Genomic DNA, 23,312 nt, shown 5'->3' on the forward strand with positions numbered 1-23,312 from the left:
TGGATCCACCAGTTGGGTACTTTGCAACCCAAGGGGCTTAATGAGAACCTGGGCCTCAATAGTTTTTTATAAACCGGTAATGGGCATTATATGGTAGTTTACCCTAATACAGAGTACCATGTGATTAAGATAATATTATACTTGTAATTAGTACAGGTAGTAATTAAGATGTGTCATTAATATTACTAATTTCTCCTTAACATGGCTCTATGAGCTTTTGCAACTACATTAATAATCAAAGCTTATTATAGTGATTGTTTTTCTTTAAGAAAATATTTAGATTCATATGCTATTTAAACAATCATATGTTATTCTAATATTTGTTTATATTAATGTTGTGCAAATCATGATCATCTACTGTACAGTCACTGCGATATGCTATGTGAGCCATTACTTATGATATTACGATCTGTTGTTATTCTGGTAGTCATGGTGATGGGGAGCACAGTGATGACGCATCGGCCGATGACGTCACACACTACGCGCCACTCGCACGGGAACCGATCCCGCCAACGGAGCAGCGCCTTCACACTGGTGGTTAGGGGTATATAGGTAAGTGATTGTTCTTTTATCTTTGTTAAACCTGACGAAAGTGCCACAATAAACGGCACTGAAACGTTGCCATATGATAGTGCAATAGTCGTGTGATTTCTCAAAGACGCCAGGAGTGCTGCATATTAACACGTGTATATATATATATATATATATATATATATATATATATATATATATATATATATATATATATATATATATATATATATATATTATATTATAAAACAAAGAGCAAATGAATAGGCACTCCCATGTATATGCAAAACGGGCATCGGTGCCTTCTCAATACAAAGTGTTCACATAAGCAGGGAAGAAGGAGCGGCACTCGGCGTCTTAAAGTCAAAAACTTGTATTAAAGCAACACATCAAGAAGTCCGACGTTTCAGGGCTCTCATGCCCCTTTGTCAAGGTGTACAACAATGAATAAAAACACACATCATATATATATATATATATATATAGATAGATAGATAGATAGATATAGATATATATATATTGTGTGTGTGTTCATATAATAATAATAACTATTTATATAGCGCTCTTTCTCTCATAGGACTCGAGGCACTTAACAGATACACAGCATAATATAGTACAGAAAATAATGAAGTACAGAACAGCTTTTCATAAAATACAGAAGCATGAAGATACTAAAGGGACAATATGGAAATGCTTGAGTAAACAGGAAAGTCTTGAGTCTACTTTTGAAGGATTCTATAGTTGGGGCCTCTCGCACTGTGCGGGGAAGTGAGTTCCATAGAGTCGGAGCCGCATGACTAAAAGATCGACCCCCAGATGAATTACGGGAGATTGTGGGTACTGCTAAAAGTCCTTCTATAGATCGCAGTAATCGAGTGGGGCTGTATGGGGTCAGAAGCTGCTTCAGGTACCTTGGGCCCTGGTCATGTAGTGCTTTGAAACTCAGTAAGCCAATCTTGAAGATGATTTGCCATCTTACAGGCAGCCAGTGAAGGGAGTAGAGGATGGGTGTTAAGTGGCTAGTGCGGTGCTGGTTGGTTAACAGCCTGGCAGCTGTGTTTTGCATTAGCTGTAAGCGGTGCAATTCTTTTGCTGGGAGACCAAGGTAGAAGGCAGTACAGTAGTCTAATCGAGATGATACAAATGCATGTATGACTTCTGGCAAATCATCTGAGGGAATTAAGTGCTTGATTCTGGCCTTGTTCCTCAGGTGAAAGAATGAGGATTTGATTGTGGCTGATATCTGACATTTAAGTGTCAAGCCACCATCCAGTACAACGCTAAGATTCCGCACACGATCAGTGGTTTGTAATTCTGAATCCCCGAGTGTAAGTCCAGTTGGTTGGCTATGCTGCAGTCTTGTCCTTTGATGTTGCGGTCCTATCATAAGGACCTATGTTTTATCTGGGTTCAGTCGCAGCCAACTGGCGCTCATCCACTCCTGGAGCTCAGCTAGACAGCCGTTTAGGGTTGCTATTGGGTTATCAGTGCTCGGTGCAAAGGACAAGTATAGTTGTGTATCATCTGCATAAGAGGTGATAGATCAGGCCATTGTGCCTGATTATTTCACCCAGCGGGAGCATGGATACTGCAAAAAGCATGGGAGATAGTATAGAACCTTGTGGGACACCACATGGTAATGGCACTGATGCTGATGAGTATAATCCAGACGATACTCTCTGTGACCTGCCTGTGAGAAATGATTTGAACCAGCTTAGGACTGTGCCATCCAGTCCACAAAAATGTATTAGTCGCTCAATCAGAAGCCCATGGTCCACGGTATCAAATGCTGCAGAGAGATCCAGAAGGATTAATATTGAACAGTCACCTCTGTCTTGCCATCAGAAGGTCATTTAACACACACACACGCTGTTTCAGTGCTATGTCTTCTCCTGAAACCTGATTGGAATGGATCATAAATATCATGGGTTGTCAGGCGGGTTTCCAGTTGATTTGCAACCACTTTCTCAATAACCTTTCCTAGAAATGGCAATAATAGGAATAATAATCCAATGCAATTTTATTGTCATGAAAATAATTACCCGCATTGCAAACATGACTGCGTGCCTATAACTGCTATGTGATTTCACTGCGGTGTATTCCAGATATATCTATCACTGTATATTGTACCCTAGGGGTCTAGGTGCGTCTGGGTCAATATATAGTGCTTCACAGTATTTACCTATTACGTGTATTCTACTGTGTACTCAGTCACATAATACCGGATTTATTCGCAAGTGTTGTGTACTGGGTCCTCAGTCACATGCTAACGGATTTATTTGCAGGTATGGTACTCTGTCTGGCTTCATCGTACTAAACCGCTCTCTGTTGCATTTGTGTATAATGTTTAACATGTAGGGCAGTAAGTCTGTGGACACTCCTGCATCCTGCAGAGCATGCGCAACGGATTTACCTGAGGGGGAAGTTTGTGTGATGGTCTGTGTACTATGTCTCATACATCTCCCAGTCAGTCCGCAGCTCCTGTAATCAATCAGGAGCCAACCTGGGCTGCGTTCTCAAATCTACTGGGTACTCTAGTTGAACGCTTTATGGCCCCTATGGGACCACCTGTAACATTAGTCACTGATGTCCCCATGGTTACTCCGCTGTGGACGGGAACATTTTGCCTCACGGGTTGTAGTGTATGACTCATTCCTTGTTCAGGCAAAACCATATTCCAGGTCACTCTCGGGTCTCTGGGTCATCTAAGCGGGCTGCTCCCTCCTCCCTATCCAATAATCTCTCTGATATTCTATCTGGAGAGAGGGGGATCATGCTGTCCTGTCAGTCCCTATATTAGGTGTTTCTGACAAGGATTTTCCATTGCTAAATGATACCACGGCCCTTGTGGTTACTGGGAAACAAATCCTACAAATCACTGATAAGAGGATTCTCCTACTGTGGTTAAGCAAACTGATAAGTTCACACGTCAGAGGGTAATTAAAACTCTGTTACCACAATCTGACCATTAAGTGTACATCAGACAAGACCCCTGGTCTAATCCAGGGAATACATTCCCCCGGTCTTCAACTGGCATTAGCTCGATATCCTCCCCCTGCAGAGTTGTATAACAAGTAGGTAATTCACTGCTAGTGAACTCATGTGTCACCCATCGGGTGTCGTCCACTCTGCCTCTCACCACTGTACCCTCACTGTAGGAACCGACAGATAAGCGTGTGGAGGGATACCTGAAGTCTATTACTCCCTTACGGGTGTTGTACATAGACCACGATTGCGTTCTGTTGGGGCTGAAAAATAGATTGATGACTGAATCAAGCATTAGAGGAAGAGCTGCTGGAAGATATATCTGACAAATGCCAGACATTCCCTGTCTCCCAATACCACTGCCACCTTTTTCTATACCAGGAGGCGTCCGCTGAGGCTGGTGTGTTGGCTGTCAAGGCATTGAATACGTCTGTCCTGGCTCGCCGTATTCTGTGGTTGAGGTCATGGAAGGTGGACCTGGACTCCAAAAGTCCTTGGAGGTATTCCCCTTTACTGGGGACATCTTATTTGGGGAAGACCTAATTAAAAATTGGATCTGAATCGGCAGCTACTATGACTGCCTTTCTCCCAAATGCAACTCCTTCTGCACAGAAGACAAAAGGTACCACTTTTTCCTGCTTTCGGCCTTAAGGGGAAGCCAAGGTCAGGCATACCCGAGATTGTCTCTTGCTCCCAACAACCACTAGGCCCAAGGCCAAACAATCCTGGGTGGCTTGTCTGCCTGCTTCTCATGACAAGCCTGCTGCATGACGGGACAGGCCTCCCTCTGGGGGATCCCAGGGTGGGGGGCCAACTTCTACGATTCATCCAGGTGTGGTTTATGACCACTTCAGACGCATTGATGCGAGAAGTTGTCTCTCACGGGTACGCAGTCTCTTCCAGGAGACGTCCCCCTCGCCAGTTCTGCACAACGGTTATCCCTTCGGATCTGTTAAAGGCGCAAGCTCTACAGATGGTTGTGCGTTCCCTCCTGGATACAGGAGTGGTAGTGCCGGTACCTCTGTCCCAGAGAGGCAGAGGATACTACTTGACCCTGTTTCTAGTCCCGAAACCTGATGGGCCTATTCTCAACCTCAAATCACTGAACAAGTTTGCGAGAGTGTCCCAAGTTCCGTATGGAAACACTGAACTCATTTGTACTGACCATGGAACCTGGAGACTATATGGTATCCCTGGATATACAAGATGCTTCTCTGCATATACCTATTGCCATATCGCCTCAGCAATATCTGCGGTTTGCTATTGGCAACCTTCACTATCAATTCCAGGCGCTGACATTTGGACTAGCCCCGGCCCCTCGGATCTTCAGCAAGGTTATGGCCGTGATGACTGCTCATCTCCGTTGTCAGGGTGTCAGGATCCTGCCGTGACTGGACGATTTGCTGACTCTGGCAAACTCCCACGATGTCCTCCTCAGTCATCTACAATGGACGGTAAACTTCCTACAAGCCATCGGGTGGCTCATCAACTGGAAGAAGTCCTCGCTGGTCCCTGCTAGGTGCATGGGGCAATACCGGACACACATGGCCAAAGACTGTTTCTGTCTCCAGAGAATGTCCTGAAACTTCAGGACAGGATCAGATACTTCCTCTCTCGCCCAAGAGTGTTTATACACTTGGCGATGCAAGTACTAGGCCTCATGGTGTCTGCTTTCGACATGGTAGAGTACACTCCATTTCGTTCCCGCCCTCTACAGAGGTTAATCCTTTCCAAGTGGGATGGCCTGCCTCATCGGACCAGGTCTCAAATGATCTCCTTGACTCCGGAGGTTCGTCTGTCACTGAGCCGGTGGCTACAGGACCAGCAGTTGAGCAGGGCCGTCCCAACTGGGTCCTACTGACTGCGAACGCCAGTCTGTGGGGTTGGGGCGTGGTGCTGGAGCAACACTCTCTCCAGGGTCGGTGGACCAAGGAGGAATCTCTCCTCCCGATAAACATTCTGGGATTGCGGGCAGTGTTCAATGCTTTCACTCTTGCCCTGCCTCTGATACAGAACAGGCCTGTTTAAGTACAATCAGACAATGTCACCATGGTGGCATAAACCGCCAAGGCGGCACTCGAAGCCGCATGGCAATGATGGAAGTGTCAAAAATCCTTTGTTGGGTGGAACGCCATCTGCCAGCAATATCGACAGTGTTCATTCCGGGAGTCCTCAACTGGGAAGCAGATTTCCTCAGTCGTCAGGACGTACATGCCGGAGAGTGGAGTCTTCATCGGGAAGTCTTTCAACTCCTAGTGGATAAGTGGGGTCTAACAGATGTAGACCTGATGGCGTCACGACACAATCACAACGTTCCGGTCTTCGGATCAAGAACAAGGGATCCTCAAGCCGCGTTTGTGGACGCACTGGCAATTCCATGGAACTTTCGGCTGCCCTAAGTGTTCCCTCCAGTGTTACTTCTGCCCAGGGTACTACAGAAGTTCAAGCAAGAAGGAGGAATACTACTTCTAGTCGCTCCAGCGTGGCCCATACGGCATTGGTTCTCAGACATGCAGGGTCTATCGATAGAGCGTCCTCTTCTGCTTCCTCAATGCCCAGACCTCCTCATTCAGGGCCCTTGTGTCTACCCGGACCTGGCCAGACTGGCTTTGACAACGTGGCTTTTGAAGCTTCACTCCCGAGAGCCAAAGGATTCCCCGAGGCGGTTATCCAAACTATGCTAAAGGCCCGCAAACCGGCTTCTGCACAGATTTATTATAGGGTCTGGAATTCTAACTTCACCTGGTGTGCTGCTAAGAATTACGATGCTTCCAAGTTTAGTACTTCCAGACTTTTGGCTTTTTTGCAACAAGGCATGGATTTAAGAATTCGTCTGGCCTCCCTCAAGGTTCACATATCTGCCTTGTCAGTGTGGTTTCAGAGAAACATTGCGTCAATACCTGACGTTCATACATTCACTCAGGGCATACTGCGGATTCAGCCTCCCTATGTCCCTCTGAGGCTCCATGGGATTTGTCTGTCTGTCCTTAATGCCCTGCAAGAGTTTCCATTTGAACCTCTTGAGTCAGTGGACCTTAAATGGCTCACGGCGAAGGTCCTGTTTCTGCTGGCTATTGCTTCTGCTAGAAGGGTGTCAGACTTAGGCGCTTTGTCCTGTCGCCCACCCTTTTTATTTCATCGTGACCGAGCAGTTCTTAGAAGTCGCCCTGGTTATTTTACCTAAGGTGGTGTCTTCTTTTCACCTTAATCAAGATATTGTGGTTCCAGCCTTCATCTCTTCCGAATTGTTCTCTAAGGAACGGTCTTTGGATGTGGTACGGGCTCTCTGTATATATGTAGAGAGGACTGCATCTATCAGGAGGTCAGATACCCTCTTCGTACTGTTTGGTTTCCACAAACATGGCTGGTCTGCGAATAAGCAAACCTTGGCCAGATGGATTAGAATGGTGATTGCACAAGCTTATGCGCAGGCTGGACTCCTAGCTCCTGCTGCTATTAAAGCCCCATTCTACTCGGTCTGTTGGACTCTCCTGGGCGGCCCGTCGTGGCGCGTCTGCAGAACAATTGTGCAAGGCGGCTACGTGGTCCTCAGCGAACACGTTTTATTAGGTTCTATGCCTTTGATACTTCCGCCTTCCAGGATGCTTTCTTTGGATGCCAGGTTCTCATACCTGCTAAGGTGCATCCCTTCCCTTGAGGAACTGCTTTAGGACATCCCCGATGTATTCCCTGTGTAACACAGTGTAACCCGCTGCAGAAAAGGAGATTTATGGTAGACTTACCATTGTTAAATCTCTGTCGCACTTAGCTTCTTTGGGTTTGTTTGGCATTAGCCGCTAGTCCCTTCTCCTGTCGTGAAAATGTGGTTCTATGTGACTAACATCTGCCTTCTCTTTTACCTGCTTCTGCATTGGGCTGGTTAACAAAACTGAGCTCACAGTGCTTGGTGGCAGGTTTATAGAGGAGGCCCCGCAATGCTTTCTGGGACAGTCTAAAGCTTTAGCCTGTTGGTGCCTCAGGATCAAGAGCCATCTCTACACCCCGATGTATTCCCTGTGGAACCCAGTGTACCTTGCAGGAAGAGATTTAACCATGGTAAATCTACCATAAATCTCCTTTTTTACCTGTCTGTCTACCCACAAACTCTTATTCTATCCAGTCCACGTATTTCCTTCTTATTTCTATCCCACTTTGGTATCCTAAACTTGACAGGCACTTGTCATATGTGAAGGGTGTCTGTAGACATTGCCTATTCACTGTATATGTCACTAGTTGTGCTCTTAAACTTCATGTCGTTTCACATGACATTGGCTCCTGCTGGGAGTTTAGAGCCGTAAAAGCTGTTTTCAGACAGTAGTAGTTCCAGAGAGGTCTTTGTCTTGATATAGGACAACTATAGGACTAAAATCTACAGTGTATTTTTTTTGTTGTTGTTTTTCTTCAAACTATTGCCCTCATTTATCAAGCAAAATTTGGTCCAAAATTTAGCTTAAAATGATAATTAGGGTTTTTCTTAATTTATTAATACCCCCCAGCGCTGTTTTTGGTTTTTGCTAATTTTTTCACCCGTTCACACTCACACTTTCTCTAAGTATATTAATCTTTTATTTATCATTTTTTTTTGTATGTTTTAGCTCTCGCAGCGCTAATTTTCACCGTCAGCGCTGCTGGATTGTAAACGTAGCACTGACAGGGTAAATACAGATAACGCTCACCGTGGTATGAGCTCATCTCAAATAGATAAAATGTATATACCACGGTGAGTGAAAACAGTAAATGGCACTTCACTGCTGGGCTGTTGATAAATGAGGGTATATATTTTTATTTTGGGAAGTCTGTGGTTATTCATTTTGTTTCACCAATACATCTTCATGAAATAACTCTTACACCACACTACTGTTTGTCTGTTGTCTTAGCTTCTATTATTGCATTGCTTTGCTTTGGTACATACTGATTTAGCTAGTGTCAGGCATTGGCTATTGCCTGCATGGGAATTGTCAACCTAATTTACTCTATACATAGGGGTATATTCAATTAGCGTCTGATCCATTCCGACATGCATTTGTCGGAATGGATCCGACAACCCCTATTCTAATCTCATCTCAATTCGACTTTTTCAAGTCGAATTGAGATGAGGGACCCAGAGGAGGAGAGGGGGGGGAAGCCACAGGGATACCAGCGGGGACAGCCGCCAGACGGAGGAGAGCAGCGCTATAGTAGCGCTGCAGGAGGATGTCACACAGCCGCCAGACCTCATGGCAGTGTCCAACCGGGTGGAAGCTGCCGTGAGCGGCGCGGCTGTGTGACATCCTGCTGCAGCGCTCATCATCTATATATGCCCACGGCTGTCCCCCCGTCTCCCTGCGGCTCCCCCTTTCCCCTCTCCTGCTATAATCCCTCATCTCAGTCCGACATTTTTTTATTTCGTAATGAGATGGTCGAAAAGGGGGCCAAAACTTGTCGGTTTTGGCCCCGTTTTCGACACAAGCACGTGGATCGGCAGCTATTCCGCCGATCCACATGCTTTTCGACAAGTCGAATAAATCTACTTGTCGAAAAATTTTGGGATATATTGAATAGGTTGAATAACGATTCGACTTTAAGAAGTCGAAAATTGCCGACTTTTTGACAAACGGCAGCTTTCGACTTTAATTGAATTTACCCCATAATGTCTGGTCCATGCATTCACAGATGCGTTTCCGCTGATGTTGAGAAAAAGATTTTAACAAGTACAAAAATATAATTTTTCTCAATCATTGCATTGGGGTATATGGCACCTTGGGGACGTCATCAAGCCATCAGCACCCATTAGGGAATCCTTCCGTAACAAAGTGCCCTCTTTGAAGGAGGTAGTGATCATGGTTGTGCTTCCTGTGTCCATGTTGTGTGATAAGAGCCAAGGGACAGTACAAAAGCAAGAGCCTGGGTGACACATCAGAGGGGTGATTATCGGTGATGAGGTAAACGTTCCCTGTTTGAAAAATTATTATTAATAATACTACTAATGATAATATTATTAAATACATAAAATGGGGACATACAGTATGAGGTAGACAAAATAAATGCAAATGATAAAGAAAATTATACAGCGTGCTACATACGGTTTTATACATAACATGTTATCCTAAATGATCCACCTCTCTGTTTAACTGGTGTACTTTCCCTGTCACAGGTGAGAAGCCGTTCGCATGTTCTTTATGTCAGGCTAAGTTCACACAAAAGACTAGCATGGAGATGCATGTTCTGCGGAAACATACAAAGGAGCTACCCAAACTTCACTGCCCGATCTGTAACACCATTCTCACGGGGAAGCACAGTCTTAGTAAGTACTTGTTAGCGCGCTCATTCATCCACATTTCCTAATTCATCATTTTATGCGTGGAGTCAGGGGGGGGGAGAAGTTCTCTGAAACACAGGCGTGAAAGTTATTTTATGCATTTTATTTTTAGAAATATTGTATTGTTCCTACAGTGCCAGGTAGTTTTATGGTACTGTATCTATCCAGCCAAACCTAATGACCAAATGAGACGTTACATTAATTAGTAATGATCCCAGCATGTCTTCAAGATTTCTCTTTCATCCATCTGGGGGACGCTGCGCACTTACTGATGGGTTAGAGTGTGTGGGATGGGGAGTTTGGCACAGAACCTATAGAAACTAACTCCTCCCCCCTCTAACCCCTCCCATCTCCATCCTGACTAGCAGATCACCTCAGTTTTAGTTTTGTGCCTGAGGAGTACAGGCACAGATTTCTTCAGTGTAGACTGGGAAGCTGATTTCTTGAGCCGTCACACGATTCATCCGGGAGAATGGGAACTTAATCAGGAGGTCTTTGTAGCCCTAGTGTCTCTTTCGGGAACACCCGACATCGATCTCATGGCATCCCATCTAAATCGAAAGCTACCTCAGTACAGATCACGAACTCAGGACCCTCAAGCAGCATTAATCGATGCATTAACAGCTCCGTGGCAATTTCGACTGGGATATGTGTTTCCACCAATTCCCTTGATACCGCGTCTACTTCAACATATCCGGAGAGAGGGTCTTTGGTCATTCTTATAGCACCACACTGGCCTCGTCAGTGGTACACTCTTCTCCGCAGCATGGTGACCAAGGGACCGTTCCATCTGCTACAAGGTCCTTGTCGCCACCACGATTTAAATCGTCTGGCTTTGACGGCTTGGTTCTTGAATACAGCATTTTAAGAGCAAAAGGGTTATCTCGACCGGTGGTGAAGACTATGCTTCAGGCTAGAAAGCCGGTCACTTCTCGTATTTATCACAGAGTATGGCGTATTTACATTGCTTGGTGTGAAAGACGGGGGTTGTCACCGCACCTCTTTCGTTTACCTCATCTGTTATCTTTCCTTCAGGATGGTCTGACTAAAGGACTTCGTTTGTCTTCCCTTACGGGACAGATTTCGGCATTGTCGGTTCTCTTTCAGAAAAGATTGGCTATTGTTCCGGAGGTTCAAACGTTCCTTCAGGGTGTAGTCAGGATTCAGCCTCCTTTTGTTCCTCCGGTTCCGCCGTGGGATTTAAATCTGGTTCTTCAGCCTCCATTTGAGCAGCTGGACTCTGTTGAGCTTCGCTATCTTACTCTAAAGGTGGTTTTTCTTTTGGCCATTGCTTCGGCCAGGCGTGTTTCCGAGTTAGCAGCGCTTTCTTGCAAACCGCCCTTGTTGGTCTTTCATGAAAATCGAGTGATCTTACGTACAAAGCCTTCCTTCTTGCCAAAGGTTGTGTCGGCTTTCCATATGAATCAGGACATAGTCTTTCCAGCGTTTGTTCCTGAGTCTTCTGGACAGGATTGTCATTTAGAGTTATTAGATGTTAGAGCCTTACGAATTTATTTGTCCCGTACTAAGGATATTCGTCGTACGGATACCTTGTTGGTTTTGATCGATGCACCCAAGCGAGGCTGGCCGGCCTCTAAGAATACGGTGGCACGCTGGATTACGTCTGCTATTCGGCAGGCTTATATTTCTTCGGCGTTGCCTGTTCCTGACTCATTGAGGGCTCATTCGACTAGGGCTGTTGGAGCTTCCTGGGCTGTTCGCGGTGGTGTTTCCGTCGAGCAGCTGTGTAGGGCGGCGACCTGGTCGTCCGTGCATACCTTCCCTAAGTTTTACCGTTTTCATACTTTCGGTTTGGAGACTGCCTCTGTTGGGCGTCAAATTTTGCAGACAGCTATGCCGTCTACATCTCCCTCCTCTAATTAGCTTGCTTTGGGAAATCCCATCAGTAAGTGCGCAGCGTCCCCCAGATGGATGAAAGCGAAAAGGGGATTTTTGTTACTTACCGTAAAATCTCCTTCTCATACATCCTAGAGGATGCTGGGGTCACCATTAGAACCATGGGGGGGGGGGGGGGGGGTATAGAAGGGATCCGCAGGAGACATGGGCACTTTAAGACTTTGAATGGGTGTGAACTGGCTCCTCCCTCTATGCCCCTCCTCCAGACTCCAGTTTTAGAATTGTGTCCAGGCAGACTGGATGCACACTGAGGAGCTCTACAGAGTTTCTCTGGAAAATACTTTTGTTAGGTTTTTTTATTTTCAGGGAGACTGCTGGCACAGTCTCCCTGCTTTGTGGGACTTGGGGGAGAGAAGTCAGACCTACTTCTGGTGCGTTTAAAGGATCTGCTTCTTGGCTACAGGACACCATTAGCTCCTGAGGGTCTGATCGCTAGGTACGCCTAGATGCTCGTTCCCAGAGCCGGCTGTCACCCCCCTTGCAGAGCCAGAAGTCAGAAGACAGGTGAGTAGAAGTAAAGAAGACTTCAGTGACTACTTCTATGGTACCGCACAGCAATCGCGCTGCACGCCATGCTCCCACACACAGAGGCACTGCAGGGCGTGGGGAGGGGGGGCGCGTTGGGGGGGGGGGGGGGGCCTGGGCAGTGTATGTGTGTGTCTCTCTCTCTCTCTCTCTCTCTCTCTCTCTCTCTCTCTCTCTCTCTCTCTCTCTCACAGACTGGCAAGAGGGGACATAGGTGCGGAGACACTGTCCTACCCCCGCCAGTATAAACATTTACTGAAAAAAGTGGGTCTGAAGCGCGCCATTGCGGGGGCCGAGCTTAGTCCTCTCAGCCCACACAGCTCAGTGCCATTTTCTCTACACAGGCTGCAGAGACGCTGGTCCTTCCTCACACTGCTGTACAAGTAACAGGGTGCAAAACAGGGGGGGGGGGGGAGGGGCACAGTAATTTTGTTGCATATTATTATTATTATTATAATAGCGCTGCAGGTCTGAGGCATTCATTTGGGTTTCAGAACCGTTGGTGAAGCGCTGGGTTGTGAGCTGGCAAACTCCCTCTGTGTCTCTCTGACAGACTTTACTGTGGGTCTGTCCCCTATATGCCCAGTGTGTCTGTGATTGTTGGGTACACGTGTGTCGGCATGTCTGAGGCGGAGTGCTCTTCCCAGGAGGAGACTGTGTTGGGGACACAAACGGCTGTGGGAGTGACCCTGTCGGCACCGCCGACTCGTGATTGGGTTAATGTGTTGAATGCCTTGAATGCAAATGTGGCTCTTATTAGTAAGAGATTGGATAAATCTGAGTCTCCGAACCAGGCATGGAAGAAGTCTGTGGAGGACGCGTTGTTGCAAGTCCAGACCTCTTCGGGGTCACAAAAAAGATTGTTTGCCCAGTTGGCAGACACGGATACCGACACGGACTCTGACTCCAGTGTCGACTATAGTGATGCCAGATTAGATCCAAAATTGGCAAAGAGCATTCGGTACATGATTGTGGCGATAAAAGACGTATTACAGATCTCGGAGGACCCTGCTGTTCCTGACAAAAGGGTCTGTATGTTTAAGGGAAAGAAGCTGAGATAACGTTTCATCCCTCTCATGAACTGAACGCTCTGTTTGATAAGGTTTGGGAAAGTCCTGACAAAAAGTTTCAGATTCCCAAAAGGATTCAGGTGGCGTACCCCTTCCCTTTTGGGGATAGGGATAAGTGGGAGTCACCCCCCATTGTGGACAAGGCTCTATCCCGGCTGTCCAAAAAGGTGGCTCTTCCGTCCCCGGACACGGCAGCCCTTAAGGATCCTGCGGATCGTAGGCAGGAAAATACATTGAAATCCATTTATGTCACCACAGGTACGCTGCTCAGGCCAGCCATTGCATCTGCGTGGGTGAGTAGTGCAATCGAAAAATGGGCAGATAGCTTGTCATCTGATATAGATACCCTAGATAGGGATAGCGTTCTCTTGACTCTAGGTAATATCAGGGATGCCGCAGCATATCTAAAGGAAGCTGCAAGGGATATTGGCCTTTTGGGATCAAAGGCCAATGTCATGGCTGTCTCAGCTAGGCGTGCCTTGTGGATTCACCAATGGAATGCTGATGCTGACTCCAAGAAAAGTATGGAAGCTTTACCATATAAAGCTATGGCCTTATTTGGAGACTGCCTTGATGATTTGGTGTCTACGGCTACCGCGGGTAAGTCATCCTTTTTACCTTATTTTCCTCCACAACAAAAGAAAACGCACCATTATCGGATGCAGTCCTTTGGGACAAATAAATTCAGAAAGGGCCGGGGTTCTTCCTTCCTTGCTACTAGAGGAAGGGGAAGAGGTAAAAGATCTCCAGCCTTGTCAGGCTCCAAGGAGCAGAAGTCCTCCCAGGCTTCTGCCACCTCCACCGCATGACGTTGGTACTCCTATGCGGGAGTCCGCACCGGTGGGGGCCCGTCTGAAACTCTTCAGTCAGTTTTGGGTTCTTTCGAACCTAGACCCTTGGATATTACAAATAGTATCCCAAGGGTACAAGCTGGAGTTTCAAGACGCCCCTTCTCGACGTTTTTTCAAATCGGCCTTACCAGTTTCTCTTCCCGACAGGGAGGTAGTTTGCGACGCAATACAAAAATTGTGTTTTAAATCGGGTTATCATAAGGGTTCCCCAGTCACAACAGGGAGAAGGGTTTTATTCGTGCCTGTTTGTGGTCCTGAAGCCGGACGGCTCGGTCAGACAGATCCTAAACCTGAAATCCCTGAAATTCTACCTAAAGAGATTCAAATTCAAGATGGAGTCTCTCCGAGCAGTGATCTCCAGTCTGTATGAAGGGGATTATATGGTGTCGGTGGACATAAAAGATGCCTACTTACATGTTCCCATTTATCCTCCGCATCAGGCTTACCTGAGATTTGCAATTCAGGATTGTCAGTACCAATTTCAAACATTGCCATTTGGTCTTTCCACGGCTCCGAGGATTTTCACCAAAGTGATGGCGGAGATGATGGTTCTCCTTCGCAAACAAGGAGTCACGATTATCCCATACTTGGATGATCTCCTGATAAAAGCGAGATCCAGGGACCAGTTGGTCCAAAACGTTGCACTCTCCATGACGGTTCTCCAGCAACATGGTTGGCTCCTAAACTTGCCAAAATCACAGTTTATTCCGACGACGCGGTTGTCATTTCTGGGAATGATATTGGACACGGAACTACAGAGTCTTTCTTCCTGTGGAAAAGGCGCTGGAACTTCAGAGTCTGGTCAAACAAATTCTGAAACCAGCAAGAGTGTCAATCCATCAATGCATTCGGTTGCTGGGGAAGATGGTTGCGGCCTACGAGGCCATTCGGTTTGGCAGGTTCCATGCCAAATGTTTCAGTGGGACCTGTTGGACAAGTGGTCCGGATCCCATCTACACATGCACAAGAGAATAATCCTGTCGTCCAAGGCCAGGGTATCGCTCCTGTGGTGGCTGCACAGCTCTCACATCCTAGAGGGGCGCAGGTTCGGGATACAGGATTGGATCCTGGTGACCACGGATGGAAGCCTCCGAGGTTGGGGGCAGTCACACTGGGAGAAAGCTTCCAAGGAAGATGGTCAAGTCAGGAAACTTGTCTCCACATAAATGTTCTGGAGTTAAGGGCCATTTACAACGGCCTCCTACAAGTGGAACATCTTCTTCGAGATCTGCCGGTACTGATCCAGTCAGACAATGTAACAGCAGTAGCGTACATAAACAGTCAGGGCGGAATGAAAAGCAGAGCGGCAATGTCAGAAGCCACAAGGATTTTCCGCTGGGCGGAAAAACATACAAGCGCTCTGTCAGCGATATTCATTCCAGGAGTGGACAACTGGGAAGCGGACTTCCTCAGCAGACACGATCTCCATCCAGGAGAGTGGGGCCTCCACCAAGAAGTCTTCGCAGAGATAGCAAGTCGTTGGGGAGTTCCTCAAATAGACATGATGGCATCTCGTCTCAACAAGAAGCTTCAGAGATATTGTTCCTGGTCAAGGGACCCTCAAGCAATAGCAGTGGATGCACTGGTGACACCGTGGGTGTTTCAGTCGGTGTATGTATTCCCTCCACTTCCTCTAATTCCGAAAGTTCTAAAGATCATAAGAAGAAAAAAGATCAGTGCGATCGTCATTGTTCCAGACTGGCCAAGGAGGGCTTGGTATCCAGATCTTCAGGAATTACTCATAGGAGATCCCTGGCCTCTTCCTCTGCGTGAGGACCTGTTACGACAGGAGCCGTGCGTGTATCAGGACTTGCCGCGTCTGCGTTTGACGGCATGGCGGTTGAACGCAGAATCCTAACCCGTAAGGGTCTTCCCAGTGAAGTCATTCCCACACTTATTCAGGCCAGAAAAGGGGTAACGGCTAAACATTACCACCGTATTTGGAGAAATACTATATCTCTTGGTGTGAAGCCAAAGGGGCTCCTACAGAAAAGTTTCGCCTGGGGCGTTTTCTCCATTTTCTACAAGCAGGTGTGGATGCTGGCCTAAAATTAGGCTCAATTAAGGTACAGATTTCAGCCTTATCTGTTTTCTTTCAGAAACAATTGGCCTCCCTTCCAGAAGTTCAGACTTTCGTGAAAGGAGTGTTGCACAGCCAACCTCCATTTGTGCCTCCGGTGGCACCTTGGGACCTTAATGTAGTGTTGCAGTTCCTTCAATCACATTGGTTTGAACCTTTGCGGAAGGTGGAGTTGAAATTCCTCACTTGGAAAGTGGTCATCCTGTTGGCCTTGGCATCTGCAAGGCTGGTGTCTGAGTTAGCGGCCTTGTCTCACAAGAGCCCTTATTTGATCTTCCATGAAGATAAAGCTGAGTTGAGACCACGTCGGCAATTTTTACCGAAGGTGGTTTCCTCTTTCCACATAAACCAACCTATCGTGGTACCTGTGGCTACTGACTCCTTCGTTGAATCAAAATCTCTGGATGTCGTCAGAGCTTTGGAGATTTATGTCGCCAGAACGGCTCAGATTAGGAAAACAGAGGCTCTGTTTGTCCTGTATGCTCCCAACAAGATTGGGTGTCCTGCTTCCAAGCAGACCATTGCGCGCTGGATCTGTAACACGATTCAGCAGACGCATTCCACGGCTGGACTGCCATTACCGGAATCAGTGAAGGCCCAATCCACTCGGAAGGTGGGCTCGTCCTGGGCGGCTGCCCGTGGGGTCTCGGCATTGCAACTTTGCTGAGCAGCTACTTGGTCGGGGTCAAACACTTTTGCAAAGTTCTACAAGTTTGACACCTTGGCCGATGAGGACCTTAAGTTCGGTCAATCGGTGCTGCAGAGTAATTCGCACTCTCCTGCCCGTTCTAGAGCATTGGTATAACCCCATGGTTCTAATGGTGACCCCAGCATCCTCTAGGACGTATGAGAAAATAGGATTTTAATACCTACCGGTAAATCCTTTTCTCTTAGTCCGTAGCCCGTCCCAGTGCGTACTGTATCTGCAGTTAATAGTTATGGTTACACATATGTTGTGTTACGGTTATTGTCAGCCTGTTGCTGAAATTGTTCATGCCGTTGGCTTGTGTTCTGTTGAATGCCACGTTGTGAGGCATGCTTGAGGTGTGAGCTGGTATGAATCTCACCTTAGTTAACAATAAATCCTTTCCTCGAAATGTCCGTCTCCCTGGGCACAGTTCCTATAACTGGAGTCTGGAGGAGGGGCATAGAGGGAGGAGCCTGTGCACACCCGTTCAAAGTCATAAAGTGCCCCTGTTTCCTGCGGATCCCGTCTATACACCCCCCCCCCCCCCCCCATGGTTCTAATGGTGACCCCAGCGTCCTCTACGGACTAAGAGAAAAGGATTTACCGGTAGGTATTAAAATCCTATTTTCTCTGATTCCATCTGGTGGACGCTGCGATCCCTCCCGTAGTTTTGTCTGGAATTATTGGTTATGTTCTGTTCTGACTCTTCCGGCTTTGCTAAACATAAACAGAGGTGATCTGCTAGTCAGGCTGGAGATGGGTGGGGTTAGAGGGAGGAGTTAGTTTCTATAGGTTCCGTGCCAAACTCCCCATCCCACACACTAACCCATCAGTAAGTGCGCAGCGTCCCCCAGATGGAATCAGAGAGAGATTTTACGGTAAGTAACAAAAATCCCCTTTCTCTAACGTCCTAGTGGATGCTGGGAACTCCGTAAGGACCATGGGGAATAGCGGGCTCCGAAGGAGGCTGGGCACTCTAGAAAGATTTAGGACTACCTGGTGTGCACTGGCTCCTCCCACTATGACCCTCCTCCAAGCCTCAGTTAGATTTCGTGCCCGGCCGAGGTTGGATGCACACTAGGGGCTCTCCTGAGCCCTTAGAAAGAACAGGCTCACTGCAGCGAGGAACTAAGGGGAGAAGAAGCGAACTCGCCTGCTTGCAGCCGGATTGGGCTTCTTAGGCTACTGGACACCATTAGCTCCAGAGGGATCAACCGCAGGCCCAGTCCTTGGTGTTCGGTCCCGGAGCCGCGCCGCCGTCCCCCTTACAGAGCCAGAAGCAAGAAGAGATCCGGAAAATCGGCGGCAGAAGACATCAGTCTTCACCAAGGTAGCGTACAGCACTGCAGCTGTGCGCCATTGCTCCTCATGCACAATTCACACTCCGGTCACTGAGGGTGCAGGGCGCTTGGGGGGGGGGGGGGGGGGGGGGGGGGGGGGCGGCGCCCTGAGCTGCAATAAAAACACCTTGGCTGGCAAAAATACCACAATATATAGCCCTAGAGGCTATATATGTGGTAAATTCCCCTGCCAGAATCCAGAAAAAAGCGGGAGAATAGGCCGCGGAAAGGGGGCGGAGCTATCTCCCTCAGACACACTGGCGCCATTTCTCCTTCACAGATCCGCTGGAAGGAAGCTCCCTGGCTCTCCCCTGCAGTCTACACTTCAGAACAGGGTAAAAACAGAGAGGAGGGGCACTAAATTTGGGCGCAATACATATATAATATAAAAAGCAGCTATAGGGGACATAACTTAGTTAGTCCCTGCATTATATAGCGCTCTGGTGTGTGCTGGCATACTCTCACTCTGTCCCCCCAAAGGGCTTTTGTGGGTCCTGTCCTCATTCTGAGCATTCCTTGTGTGTGTGCGGTGTGTCGGTACGGCTGTGTCGACATGTTTGATGAGGATAATGATGTGGAGGCGGAGCAGATGCCTTTAGAAGGGATGTCACCCCCTGCGGGGCAGACACCTGAGTGGATGGGCTTATGGAAAGTAATGAGTGCACGTATAGACTCCTTATATAAGAAAATCGACGACATGCCAAATGTGGGACAGCCGACTTCTCAGCTCGTGCCTGCCCAGGCGTCGCATGGGTCGTCAGGGGCTCTAAAACGCCCGCTACCTCAAGCAGACCCAGATGTCGACACGGATACTGACACCAGTGTCGACGACGATGAGTCAAACCTGATGCCCACTAAGGCCATTCACTGTATGATTGAGGCAATGAAAGAGGTGTTAAACATTTCTGATATAACTACTGGTACCACTAAAAAGGGTATTATGTTTGGAGAGAAAAAACTACCCGTAATTTTTCCCCCATCAGATGAACTAAATGAAGTGTGTGAAGAAGCGTGGGCTTTCCCTGAAAAAAAATTGGTAATTCCTAAGAAGGTACTAATGGCGTTCCCTTTCCCGCCAGAGGATAGGTCACGTTGGGAAACACCCCCTAGAGTGGATAAAGCGCTCACACGTTTGTCTAAAAAGGTGGCACTACCGTCTCCGGATACGGCCGCCCTCAAGGAACCTGCTGATAGAAAGCAGGAGGCGATCCTGAAGTCTGTATATACACACACAGGCATTATACTTAGGCCAGCTATTGCGTCAGCTTGGATGTGCAGTGCTGCCGCTGCGTGGTCAGATAAACTGTCAGAAAATATTGACACATTAGACAGAGACACGATCCTGTTAACCATAGACCATATAAAAGACTCAGTCTTATATATGAGAGATGCACAAAGGGAAATCTGCCGATTGGCATCTAAAGTAAGTGCATTGTCCATTTCTGCTAGGAGAGGCTTATGGACTCGCCAGTGGACAGGAGATGCAGATTCAAAAAAGCACATGGAAGTGTTACCATATAAGGGTGAGGAATTATTTGGGGATGGTCTCTCGGACCTAGTTTCCACAGCAACGTCTGGGAAGTCAGCATTTTTACCCCATGTCCCCTCACAGCCTAAGAAGGCGCCGTTTTATCAGGTTCAGTCCTTTCGGACCCAGAAAAACAGGCGTGGAAAAGGCGGGTCCTTTCTGTCCAGAGGCAGAGGTAGGGGAAAAAGACTGCAACAAACAGCAGGTTCCCAGGAGCAAAAGTCCTCCCCCGCTTCTTCTTCCAAGTCCGCCGCATGACGGTGGGGCTCCACAGGCGGAGCCAGGTACGGTGGGGGGCCGCCTCAAGAATTTCAGCGATCAGTGGGCTCGCTCACAGGTGGATCCCTGGATCCTTCAAATAGTATCTCAGGGGTACAAACTGGAATTCGAGGCGTCTCCACCCCACCGGTTCCTAAAATCTGCCTTGCCGATTGCTCCCTCAGACAGGGAGGCGGTGCTAGCGGCAATTCACAAGCTGTATTCCCAGCAGGTGATAATCAAGGTACCCCTACTTCAACAAGGCCGGGGTTACTATTCCACACTATTTCGGTGAGACCCATTTTAAATTTGAAATCCTTGAACACATACATAAAAAAAAATTCAAGTTCAAGATGGAATCGCTCAGGGCGGTTATTGCGAGCCTGGACGAGGGGGATTACATGGTATCCCTGGACATCAAGGATGCTTACTTGCATGTCCCCATTTACCATCCTCACCAGGAGTACCTCAGATTTGTGGTACAGGATTGCCATTACCAATTCCAGACGCTGCCGTTTGGACTGTCCACGGCACCGAGGGTATTTACCAAGGTGATGGCGGAAATGATGATACTCCTTCGAAAAAAGGGAGTTTTAATTATCCCGTACTTGGACGATCTCCTAATAAAAGCGAGGTCCAAGGAACAGTTGTTGGTGGGAGTAGCACTATCTCAGGAGGTGCTGCACCAGCACGGCTGGATTCTGAATATCCCAAAGTCACAGCTGGTTCCGACGACACGACTACTGTTCCTGGGTATGATTCTGGATACAGTCCAGAAAAAAGTGTTTCTCCCGGAGGAGAAAGCCAGGGAGTTGTCATCTCTAGTCAGAGACCTCCTGAAACCAAAACAGGTATCAGTGCATCGCTGCACGCGGGTCCTGGGAAAGATGGTGGCTTCTTACGAAGCAATTCCCTTCGGCAGGTTCCATGCCAGAATCTTTCAGTGGGACCTGTTGGACCAGTGGTCCGGATCGCATCTTCAGATGCATCGCTTGATAACCCTGTCTCCAAGAACCAGGGTGTCGCTACTGTGGTGGCTGCAGAGTGCCCATCTTCTAGAGGGCCGCAGGTTCGGCATACAGGACTGGGTCCTGGTGACCACGGATGCCAGCCTTCGAGGCTGGGGGGCAGTCACACAGGGAAGAAACTTCCAAGGACTATGGTCGAGTCAGGAGACTTCCCTTCACATAAATATTCTGGAACTAAGGGCCATCTACAATGCCCTAAGTCAAGCAAAATCCCTGCTCCTACACCAGCCGGTGCTGATCCAGTCAGACAACATCACGGCAGTCGCCCATGTAAATCGACAGGGCTGCACAAGAAGCAGGATGGCGATGGCGGAAGCCACAAGAATTCTCCGATGGGCGGAGAATCATGTTCTAGCACTGTCAGCAGTGTTCATTCCGGGAGTGGACAACTGGGAAGCAGACTTCCTCAGCAGACACGACCTCCACCCGGGAGAGTGGGGACTTCATCCAGAAGTCTTCCAGATGCTGGTAAACCGTTGGGAAAAACCACAGGTGGACATGATGGCGTCCCGCCTCAACAAAAAGTTAAAAAGATATTGCGCCAGGTCAAGGGACCCTCAGGCGATAGCTGTGGACGCTCTAGTGACACCGTGGGTGTACCAGTCGGTTTATGTGTTCCCTCCTCTGCCTCTCATACCAAAGGTATTGAGAATAATAAGAAAGCGAGGAGTAAACACCATTCTCGTGGTTCCGGATTGGCCAAGACGAGCGTGGTACCCGGAACTTCAAGAGATGCTCTCAGAGGACCCGTGGCCTCTACCGCTCAGACAGGACCTGCTACAACAGGGGCCCTGTCTGTTCCAAGACTTACCGCGGCTGCGTTTGACGGCATGGCGGTTGAACACCGGATCCTAAAGGAAAAGGGTATTCCGGAAGAAGTCATTCCTACGCTTATTAAGGCCAGGAAAGATGTTACGGCAAAGCATTATCACCGAATATGGCGGAAATATGGTGCGAGGCTAAAAAGGCCCCAACAGAGGAATTTCAACTAGGTCGATTTCTGCATTTCCTGCAAGCAGGAGTGAATATGGGCCTAAAACTAGGTTCCATTAAAGTACAGATCTCGGCTCTGTCGATTTTCTTTCAAAAAGAACTAGCTTCAGTACCTGAAGTTCAGACATTTGTGAAAGGAGTGCTGCATATTCAGCCCCCATTTGTGCCTCCTGTGGCACCTTGGGATCTCAACGTGATGTTGAGTTTCTTAAAATCACATTGGTTTGAGCCACTAAAAACCGTGGATCTGAAATATCTCACGTGGAAAGTGGTCATGTTATTGGCCTTGGCTTCAGCCAGGCGAGTGTCAGAATTGGCGGCTTTATCATGTAAAAGCCCTTATCTGATTTTCCATATGGATAGGGCAGAATTGAGGACTCGTCCCCAGTTTCTCCCTAAGGTGGTGTCAGCGTTTCACCTGAACCAGCCTATTGTGGTGCCTGCGGCTACTAAGGATTTGGAGGACTCCAAGTTGCTAGACGTTGTCAGGGCCCTGAAAATATATGTTTCCAGGACGGCTGGAGTCAGAAAATCTGACTCGCTGTTTATCCTGTATGCACCCAACAAGCTGGGTGCTCCTGCTTCTAAGCAGTCTATTGCTCGCTGGATTTGTAGTACAATTCAGCTTGCACATTCTGTGGCAGGCATGCCACAGCCAAAATCTGTAAATGCCCATTCCACAAGGAAGGTGGGCTCATCTTGGGCGGCTGCCCGAGGCGTCTCGGCTTTACAACTTTGCCAAGCAGCTACTTGGTCAGGGGCAAACACGTTTGTAAAATTCTACAAATTTGATACCCTGGCTGAGGAGGACCTGGAGTTCTCTCATTCGGTGCTACAGAGTCATCCGCACTCTCCCGCCCGTTTGGGAGCTTTGGTATAATCCCCATGGTCCTTACGGAGTTCCCAGCATCCACTAGGACGTTAGAGAAAATAAGAATTTACTCACCGGTAATTCTATTTCTCGTAGTCCGTAGTGGATGCTGGGCGCCCATCCCAAGTGCGTATTGTCTGCAATACTTGTAAATAGTTATTGTTAACTAAAGGGTTATTGTTGAGCCATCTGTTGAGAGGCTCAGTTGTTTTTCATACTGTCAAACTGGATATAGTATCACGAGTTGTACGGTGTGATTGGTGTGGCTGGTAGGAGTCTTACCCGGGATTCTAAATCCTTCCTTATTATGTCTGCTCGTCCGGGCACGGTGTCCTAACTGAGGCTTGGA

General features: G+C 47.8%; 1 protein-coding gene across 3 annotated transcripts in view; it reads left to right on the top strand.

Annotated features, from left to right (window-relative positions):
* LOC135055188 (zinc finger protein 845-like) overlaps positions 1-23,312 on the top strand; it is an 85,535-nt gene that overhangs the window by 57,115 nt on the left and 5,108 nt on the right. For all 3 annotated transcript variants that reach the window (XM_063958935.1, XM_063958936.1, XM_063958934.1), the window contains exon 13: positions 9,650-9,799. In XM_063958935.1, the coding sequence (XP_063815005.1) occupies positions 9,650-9,799 (150 nt within the window). The remainder of the gene's footprint in view (positions 1-9,649; positions 9,800-23,312) is intronic.

This window comes from Pseudophryne corroboree, chromosome 3, assembly GCF_028390025.1.
Source record: "Pseudophryne corroboree isolate aPseCor3 chromosome 3, aPseCor3.hap2, whole genome shotgun sequence".
NCBI classification, from domain to species: Eukaryota; Metazoa; Chordata; class Amphibia; order Anura; family Myobatrachidae; genus Pseudophryne; species Pseudophryne corroboree.